Source organism: Trachemys scripta, chromosome 5 (genome assembly GCF_013100865.1).
Source record: "Trachemys scripta elegans isolate TJP31775 chromosome 5, CAS_Tse_1.0, whole genome shotgun sequence".
Taxonomy (NCBI): Eukaryota; Metazoa; Chordata; order Testudines; family Emydidae; genus Trachemys; species Trachemys scripta.
In genome coordinates this window covers 8,534,617-8,544,552 of record NC_048302.1, presented here as the reverse complement: position 1 = coordinate 8,544,552, position 9,936 = coordinate 8,534,617, and the positions used below count along the sequence as shown (strand labels likewise).

The window sequence follows — 9,936 nt, the reverse complement described above, 5'->3', positions numbered from 1 at the left end:
GGGGACGGGAGGCAGACGGGGGGGAAGGATCGAGAGGGGTTCAGGCGGGGGGAGCTCAGGCCAGGCAGGGAGGGAAGGAGGGAGGCGAGCGGGGGGGGGGGCATTACCGTGCGGCTGGGTGAGGCCGGGCGCCAGCAGCACGGCGCTCAGGACGGTCACCGCCACGCAGAGGGTGGCCGAGGGGCCACATCCCCGGCCGGGCCCCGCCATTCCCGCGCCGCCGGGAGGGACTCCGCTCTCCCCGCCCCCGGGCGCTGCGGCTTCCGGCTCCCGGCCGGGGCGGGCTGTGCCCGGCGAGGGGAATCGGGGGGGCGCTGGCAGCACGTGGCAGCGGAATCGGGCCCCGGGGCGGGCGGGCCGAGCTCTCCCCGGTACCGGAGAAGGCCGGAGCCGGGCTGAGGAGAGTCCCGGCCCGGGGGCGGGCGCCTCCTGCACCGCGAGCTCTGTGCGGTGCGCGCTCCGACCCGCGGCGTGAGGCGCCTGCGCCGGAGTCACTCCGGAGTCACGCCGGCTCGCGGGGGTGACAGACACAGCCTCTCTCCAGGGGTACCCTAATGTCCGGCCGTTACTGAGTGGGCAGGGCCGGGGCCGGGGCCGAGGCACCCTGCCAGGCGCGGTGCAGACACCAGCTCACCGGCTGACAGGACGGGAGGAGCCGGAGCCGGAGCCTGTCCCGGTAGGCGCCTGGGCCTGATGGACCCCAAAGAAACCCAGACCCAGTGGGGAGCTGGGAGTTGTTCCCAAGTGCAGGGGCCTGTTTGACCTGTGTAGTGGCCCTCAGTTTGGGGGAAGTGATTTGCCTTTTGCAGTATTGAGGTGACTTGTTAATAAATATTGCCAGGGGAATTTCAGGTTTCGATTCCTGCCCTGGGATAGTTAAATAGACGGGATTTGGTATGTTGAATGTTTGCGATCTGCCTTTTCTCCCTTGCCGTTCCCTCGATGATTCATTTTGTCACCCTCCGAATTGCAGAGGTAACAGCAATCTTGGGCACTGATCTCTTCAGACAGGCCCCTGTCCAAGGCCCCCTGGACCTCAGTGCAATGAGGCTCAGCCTAGGGTCAGGGACTACAAGGGGCTTGCAGCAGGACCTAACCATGCTCTGCTCTGTGATTGCTAGGCACAGGAGAGTGCATTTCAGATACAGTTTGATTCTAAAGTTCACTGAATTAATCATTCGAAGTCTCTTTATTTGTTAATAGTCAGATTCTGCTCTTCTCAGGCACATACTGGCCCTGGATGCTTGGGATTTTAATTTTACTGCCTATCCCCCTCTCTCAAGTGGTCTGTGTCCCTGTCTCTTTCAATTTCACAGAGGCAAGTCTGACAGCAGTTCTCTGTGCGAAGTAACAGACTGGATGTGGTGGAATACCCCACAGTGCACCAATACCAAGAGTGGTCTCAGCACTGAGGAATGCACCCCACCAGTATGACAGCATCAGTCCTTCCTTCTCCCTGCCTCTGCAGCTCTGCTTTCTGCTCCCTGGGTCCATGCAGAGCTCCTTCATTTCCTAGACAAAGCAGATTTGTGGATTGGGGCCTATGTTTGTAAAAATCACAAAAAAGGACAGGGGTATGCGAAGGCAGGAGTAGAGCTTGAAGTGACTTTTTTTGCTCTTTTTTTTTTAATCAGCTGACTCTATTTCACACTGATGGTGTCTCGTTAAAGATCTTATGTAGGATTTGGGTGGCTAGAGAGGGAGGGTTTCGCAAAAAGTCCCCCAAACATTTGTCTCCTGTCTTTCCTTGTCGCAAAAGAGTGTTGTGTTTACTGGGTTGTTTGTGTAATTACAGAGAATGTAGAAGATAGCAACATGGACAAAAAACTCCAATACGTTAAAAAACAGCTGCTCCGAAGGGAAATTCCTCCAGTCTTGTTGGTGCTGCTGCTTCTAGCTGTGCTGCTCCTGAATTTCCTTCTGTACATGCATCTCAACAATGTCTCCATCACCACCGGGCAGCCTGACGTGGGCTCCAGCCTCTGCCCATTTGGGTACTTCAGATTAGGATCATTGAAAAATTGCTCGCCATGGCTGTCTTGTGAAGCCATAAATACAGAAGTCAGGAAACTGAAGTGTGTTGGTGAAGGGGCTGTGAAAAAGGTTAGTATCATGTTGGATAGGTGGATCTCCAAGAGGAAAAGTTCACATGGTGTGTTAGCTGATTATCAGTGCTTATGCTGGGATAATTGTCTCCACAATAGATAATTATTACAGAAACACAGAGTTATGATGACTATGGATGACATAAACAGAATATGGAGGAGATGATCTCATAGAGTCAGACTTTGCCTCACTTACACTGAATGGTAACTTACTCTCTCTGCAAGAAGTGCCACTGAAATCAACAGCACTGCTTGCGGAATATGATGCTTCTCAGGGCTGGTCTTCACTAGTGAAGACACGCTCAAATCGATGAGAGAGCACTCTCCCATCAATTTCTGTACTCCACCTCAATGAGAGGAGGCGGAAGCAATGTTGTCGACATAGTGTAGTGTGGACCCTGCAGTAAGTAGATCTAAGCTACAGCGACTTGAGTTATGTTTCTACTAGGGCTGTCAAGCGATTAAAAAAATTAATCACGATTAATCGTGCTGTTAAACAATAACAGAATTCCATTTATTTTAATATTTTTGATGTTTTTACATTTTCAAATATATTGATTTTAATTATAACACAATACAAAGTGCACAGTGCTCACTTTATTTTTTATTACAAATACCTGCACTGTAAAAAACAAAAGAAATAGTATTTTTCAATTCACCTCATGTAAGTACTGTCATGCAATCTCTTTATCATAAAAGTTGAACTTACAAATGTAGAATTATGTAAAAAAAAAAAAAAGGCATTCAAAAATAAAACAATGTAAAACTTTAGAGCCTATAAGACCACTCAGTCCTACGTCAGCCAATCGCTCAGACAAACAAGTTTGGTTACAATTTGCAGGAGATAATGCTGCATGCTTCTTGTTTACAATGTCACCTGAAAGTGAGAACAGACGTTCACATGGCACTGTTGTAGCCGGCGTGGCAAGATATTTACGTGCCAGATGCGCTAAAGATTCATATGTCCCTTCATGCTTCAACCACCGTTCCAGAGGACATGTGTCCATGCTGATGACGGGTTCTGCTCGATAACAATCCAAAGCAGAGCGGACTGACTCATGTTCATTTTCATCATCTGAGTCAGATGCCACCAGCAGAAGGTTGATTTTCTTTTTTGGTAGTTGGGTTCTGTAGTTTCCACATCGGAGCATTGCTCTTTTAAGACTTCTGAAAACATGCTCCACACCTCATCCCTCTCAGATTTTGGACAGCACTTCAGATTCTTAAACCTTGGGTCAAGTGCTGTAGCTACTTTTAGAAATCTCACATTGGTAGCTTCTTTGCGTTTTGTCAAATCTGCAGTGAAAGTGTTCTTAAAATGAACAACATATGCTGGGTCATCATCCGAGACTGCTATAGCATGAAATATATGGCAGAATGAGGGTAAAACAGAACAGGAGACATACAATTCTTCTTCAAGGAGTTCAGTCACAAATTTAATTAACACATTATTTTTTTAACGAGCATCATCAGCATGGAAGCATGTCCTCTGGAATGGTGGCCGAAGCATGAAGGGGAATACGAATGTTTAGCATAAGCGTCTTGGCTCTCCGAGCTCTGGTCAAGTGTAGGTAGTCTCTTGGTCTATCCAAGGCCGTGATCAAGTGTCTTGATGTTTTTGGTCTTTTGGCCTCGAGATGAAAACCTTGTCTTTGCTTCTGGGAACTTGAAGTGAAAAAATTCTCTAAGTTATATCTGGCACGTAAATACCTTGCAACACCACCTACATAAGTGCCATGTGAACGCCTGTTTTCGCTTTCAGGTGACATTATAAATAAGAAGCAGGCGGCATTATCTCCCATAAAAGTAAACAAACTTGCTTGCCTTAGCAATTGACTGAACAAGAAGTAGGACTGAGTGGACTTGTAGGCGCTAAAGTTTTACATTGTTTTGGTTTTGAGTGCAGTTATGTAACCAAAAAAAATCTACATTTGTAAGTTACACTTTCACCATAAAGAGATTGCACTACAGTACTTGTATGAGGTGAATTGAAAAACACTATTTTGTTTATCATTTTTACAGTGCGAATATTTATCATAAAAAATAATATTATAAAGTGAGCACTGTACACTTTGTATTCTGTGATTGTAATAAAAATCAATACATTTGATTGTACAAAATGTACAAAAACATCCAAAAATATTTAATAAATGTCAATTGGTATTCTATTGTTTAACAGTGTGGTTAATCACAATTACTTTTTTTTAGTTAATTGCGTGAGTTAACTGCGATTAATCAACAGCCTATTACTAGCGTAACTCAAATCGCATAGCTTAAATCGACCGGCAGCAGTAGTGTAGGCAAGCCCTCAGATCGAGTAAGGGTGGCAGGAGAGAGAGTGGTCTATATAAATTCTCTCTTGTAGACAGTTTGATGTAGTGGCTGATTTGCATTTAATCCATGTCATATGCTCATGAGGGGAGCACAAGAGATCAGTAAATACTATATGCAGGAATTATCATGTCAGTACTGTGTAGCCAGCAGTAACTCCACTGTAACATGTAGGTGTATACAAAGACTCACCTAATAACTTCAGTAGCATTGAAGTCTAGTTTGTAATTGTGTAACTTGTTCATTTAACAGCATTGTGTCGCATGAACATATAGCTTGCCATGTTGTGGGTATTCCATTACCTGCAGGTCCATAATAGCTTCTACTGATCAGTAAGAAAAGGTTCCAAATGTTTTGCTTGTCTCTTGCTGTTTTTATTTAGGTCTTTCTTTCTGAATGGAAGGAAAACAAAGTATCCCTTTCCCAGCTCGCCAACTCAGAGCTGAAGGAAGATTTTCTTCATGGACTGAAGATGCTGAAGTCTCTCCAGAGCAAGTATGTTGTCAAACTGCTTGGCTATTGCGAGAAGCAGTTCACAGTCCTTACCCAGTATCACCCATTAGGCTCCCTGAAGAGCCTGAATGAAATGCTGGACCTTCCCAGATATAAGGGCTTGAATACTTGGCATCGCAGATTCATGCTCGCAATAGACTATGTGAGCATCATCCATTATTTGCACAACAGTCCTTTGGGCACCTTAGTAATGTGTGATTCCAATGACTTGGACAAGGTGTTATCGCAGTATCTGCTGACAAGTGACTTTCATGTTCTGGTGAATGACTTGGATGCCTTGCCTCTCGTGAACAAGAGCGCTGGCAGGCTGGTGAAGTGTGGCCATCGGGAGCTCCAAGGCGAGTTTGTAGCTCCTGAACAGCTTTGGCCCTATGGGGAGGAGGTGCCATTTGAAGATGACCTCATGCCTCCATATGACGAGAAGACGGACATATGGAAAATCCCTGATGTCGCCAATTTTTTCTTGGGCCACGTTGAAGGGAGTGATATTGTCAGGTTCCATTTGTTCGACATCCATGCTGCATGTAAGAAGAAGAACCCAGCTGAAAGGCCTTCCGCCCAGATGGTCATGGACACATACAGGAAAATGTTAACATTGCTGCTCAGAGAGGCTGCCATGCCTGGTACCAGGGAAATGTTATAAATAACTGTGAGAAGACATACAGGTACTCTGGTTGATGTCCTGTTATTTATTTAGCACCCACAGGGTGCTAGGTCCTTTGCAGACTGGTAGCAGAACAAGGTCCCTACCCAAAGAACAAAGGAGACAAAATTGACACTAGTGATGGTTTGAAAAAAGGTAAATCTGTTTCATGAAAAAAAATTGAAATGTTTTGACCCAACCCCCCTAATTTTGAGGGGTTTTAGTGGTTTTTTTGTATCTCCCCCTCTCCCTTTTCCTTTTTTGCCACTGGAAGAGGAGGGGCAGGGAAGGAAGATAAAGCGGGGGTGGTATTTTTGGTTTTGAAAAAAAAAAGTGTGTTTTTTGTGTGTTTTTTTTTTTTAATCAAAACATTTGAAAAATTCTTTTTCAAAAATTCCACAAAAAATTCTGGCTTCTTTTTTTTTTTTTTTTTTTTTAAAGGCCAGTTTTTGTCAAAAAATGGTTAGAACGAAAAATTTCATCCAGCTCTGATTTACACCTGGAGGATTGGAGAAAGGAGAGCAACAAATAAGCAAAGTGATCCAGATGAGAGAGAGGCATATTCTTTATTAGCTCCGTGCCAATTCCATACCACTACCTTGTCTAAACAGTGCCCTCCTCCTCTCCTTTGCACCTTCCTCTCGCCAATCACTGGGGGCTGTTCTAATGGCCAGCCAGCACCCTGCGATACTGAACAGATCTCCCTAGGGGGCCACAGTGAGCTGGTGTCTCTAGCTGTTTATTGGGACAGGAGTCTGTCATGGCTGGTCAGATATCTGCCACCTGAACAGCTCCCACTCCTGGAGATGTGATATATCAGTCTCTCTAGGCATAGCTGGAGGTAGTAGCAAGAGCCTGTCTTCAAGGCCCCCCTTGTTCAGAGCAGCTATTTGCTGGCCCTGCCGCCTTCTCCTGGGGGGGCATGGGTGATTTCTGGCTCCAGCTGGATGGGGGACAGGGGAAGCCCATCCTGTCAGCTCTACTGTCACCTTTCTGTCTGTGGGTCCACTTGCTATTGTTCCAGCTCCCACAAGCATGCTAGGCACTTCAGACATACAGACATTACAGGTGTCTGCCCAAAAGAGATTGCAATCCAAAAAGGGAACATACGGACAAAGGAGCGGGAAACACACTGCCTTGATTTTCAAACCCTTGCCCACTTACCCATTATATTCTCATAAAGGCCCTTTGGAGCAAGAGCCTTGTTTTCCCACTGCTGTGTGAAGTGATTAGCACACTGCATACACAATAATCATTTTTCTCACATAACTTCATTCCACAGCGATTTTGCTAGTTTGGCTTCTGCAGATTAGAAGCTCCCTCCCTTCCCCCCGCATCCCAGAAAAATCCCACCACCTTCAGAGTAGAAAGGAAGTATTATCTCTTTGCATTCACCTTTCCATGACCGTGTCCTAATGACCCAACGGGAAGATGGTGTTAACAATGGAAAACGATCTCTTCCTTAGACACTAAAGTAGTATAATGAAAGGAAGGGCTGGAGAATACAAATCCTTCTGTATTTTGCATACAGAATTCTCTGAGGGCCTGATACAAAGCCCATTGAAGTTAATAGAAAGACTTCTTTGGCTTCACAGAACTTTGGACCAGGTTTTTAATTCCTAGATTCCATGGTTATGGTTTTGATAGAAATACCTGGACAGAGCATTATCAGGGAACAGAAATACCTTAGTACAGCAGCAGAGTTTGTTTTCAGCAATTTGGTTATGCCCACACTGCCTCAATGGGCACGTTGAACATGTGTGGAGAATGATGTCAGATGGACTTTACAGTTATGTACCTCATGACTTAGTTTTCTGTGGATTGTACGTTCAAACACCTAGGAGCAGGCTGGAGTAACTGCCATGTTGTGTTGAATTCAGATGCAACCTGTGGCAGAGGAGACACACACTGTACTCCCTCTTGGAGAGTTTACTTTTGTTCCTTCTTGTTTTGCTCGTCTCCTTTAATTTAAAACAAGCCTGAAAATGTATGGCTGGTTTTTGGTATGGAATAACGTACCCCACACACTGTGTGGGAGCATCTCTGAGTCAGATTGGCAGCAAATCGTTTGCTCACCAGCTGAAAATACAGCTTCCAAATATGTAAATTTTAAAAAGTGGGAGCAGAGATCTTGTATTGGTGACATTGGTGACCATTCCCCTGGTTAATTATTTGTGATCACATGCGGACAGATTAGCATGACTGTTTAGTAAGACACAGTCTGCTTCTAGCCTAGCCAGCTAAGATGCAAGAGAAATGCTCTTCTGTGGAGACCTACTAGCATTATGTTGCTATGTTGACACCAGATGTAAATATCTTGCTTATAAATGGGAACGTTTTTCTGCAAATGGCAATGTTATAGTTGCTCTCATCTTGTGCTAGTGTCTCTTTTAAGGAAGTCTGCCTTGTTATTTTCATTTCGTTGATTATCTATGTCCAGTTTGGCTTGTTACATTATATGGATTTTGTCATGTGCCCCTACTTCCCCAACCTACTCATCAGCACCCCTCACAAGCCTCCTCGTTGCTCTGCTGTGTAGGAGGCAGGGGACCAAGATCATAAGCCAAGATTTTCAAAAGGGACTTGGGATTTTTGGATGTCTCACTCTTTTCGGCAGTCTCGATTTAAAACACCTTAAGGGAGCCTGATTTAAACGAATGCAAAACGGCAATGGTATCATCCCATTGATTCCTATGGGACTGCTCACAGAGTAAGGGGATACTCAGTGTGAGTAAAGGAATCAGGTTCTGCTGCTCCTGTATTAACAATATTGATCCGAGTTAAATAGCTTTCATTTTAGTCGGGTATGAGGGAAAGCTGGATGTGCTGAGTAAAAGCCGGACACAGAGTTTTAACAGCTAGCCAATAAGTTTATTGTACAGTTAAATGGGCTTGCAAGAAATATCAATGTATGATGGCTATAAAATAGACATGTTATACGTCTGCTGTAAAAAGAGCCATCACTGTCAGGTTTGTTACCCTGAGCTCTCAGTAAGGACCAGAGTCTGTCCTCCTCATTCCTGTTGCACAGTATCTTACTCTGCAAGCAGCCATATTGATTTCACAGAGTGAGAGGGACAGATTCTGGCCCTAAAATACCATTTTGCCTTGGAGACTTCAAAATTCATTAATGGATGAGGCCATCAAAGTCTCTCTATTTTTGGCTACAACTTAAATATGAGATATTTGTACACACTGACTCCAGAACCCAGAGCCATCCTCTCCACTGCCTCCCACTGTGCCTTAATGTTTTCTGCCAGTGTTTTTCATTTGAAGTTGAGCACCAGCGATTAATTAAACCTGGTTTGAATGGGGTATTGTGGGTTTAAAAAATAAAAATCCTGGTATTGAATGTTGCCTGCTATTCTATGTGGAAACACTAGGTGGTAGTGTGAAATACCATTTAACTTCAATTGTGTGCACCTTAGACCATGGAGACACCTAGCCCTGCATCCAGTAGTTTGTGCATAAACTGCCTCTTAATTCCTTAGCAGGGCTTATAATCATTGGGTTAGTGGAATCCTTAATTACAGTGAGTGAGTGAATCACATGGGGCAGGTTTCAATGTATACATTACTTCATTGGGAAAACCTGTAGAATGAGTGTAAATGAAGCAGTTCCCCCGGGAGCTGTGCACTCAGTACAGAATAATCTGTTGTCTTTGCTGTGTCACGGTAATCCCTTTAACTGTGTACCTCCGGGACAATGCACAGCCCATGGCATGGTGCAGTCCAACAGCCAGCAAGGACACACGTGGGTACCTGGTGAATGTACAGCTGGCTGGAGAAGCTGTGGAAAGTTGTACATATGCAGGATTTTGCTTTTCTGTAAGGAAGAGACCTTGTGCTGTGCTGTTAACACGTCAGCGGCAGGCTTTGCTTTTCATCTCTTCCCTTGCAAATCTTCAAATGAGGTTAGAGGCCACCAGCAGCAGCCGCTAGAACCTAGGGCAGGGGTGAGCAAACTTTTTGGCCTGAGGGCCACATTGGGGTTCCAAAACTGTATGGAGGGCCAGGTGGTTTTTCATGAGAGTATCCAGTTTTGAGAGCTTAAAATCCTATACCGGAAACCTACTGACTGCTATACGTACCTACATGCTTCCAGCTTCCATACAGGACACACCACACGATCCATTGTCTACAGCAAAGCCCTAAGATACAACCGCATTTGCTCCAATCCCTCAGACAGACAAACCTACAAGATCTCTATCAAGCATTCTTAAAACTAGAATACCCACCTGCTGAAGTGAAAAAACAGATTGACAGAGCCAGACGAGTACCCAGAAGTCACCTACTACAGGACAGGCCCAACAAAGAAAATAACAGAACACCACTAGCCGTTGCC

At 45.1% G+C, this 9,936-nt stretch overlaps 2 protein-coding genes across 4 annotated transcripts in view; one reads left to right on the top strand and one right to left on the bottom strand.

Moving 5' to 3' along the window:
- HGSNAT (heparan-alpha-glucosaminide N-acetyltransferase) overlaps nt 1-348 on the bottom strand; it is a 33,672-nt gene extending 33,324 nt beyond the window's left edge. For both annotated transcript variants that reach the window (XM_034771626.1, XM_034771627.1), the window contains exon 1: nt 108-348. In XM_034771626.1, coding sequence (XP_034627517.1) covers nt 108-210 — 103 coding nt within the window. In that variant the 5' untranslated portion in view covers nt 211-348. The remainder of the gene's footprint in view (nt 1-107) is intronic.
- A 71-nt stretch (nt 349-419) lies between these two features.
- On the top strand, nt 420-8,944 carry POMK (protein O-mannose kinase). Of its 2 annotated transcripts, none has more exons than XM_034771630.1 (3): nt 420-676; nt 1,796-2,103; nt 4,819-8,944. In XM_034771630.1, exons 2-3 carry the CDS (start codon nt 1,816-1,818, stop codon nt 5,590-5,592), a joined length of 1,062 nt encoding a protein of 353 aa, XP_034627521.1. In that variant the 5' UTR covers nt 420-676; nt 1,796-1,815; the 3' UTR covers nt 5,593-8,944. The 2 variants fall into 2 exon arrangements, with proteins under 2 accessions (XP_034627521.1, XP_034627520.1); XM_034771629.1 differs by lacking the exon at nt 420-676 and adding an exon at nt 695-1,428.
- The last annotated feature ends 992 nt before the right edge of the window (nt 8,945-9,936 follow it).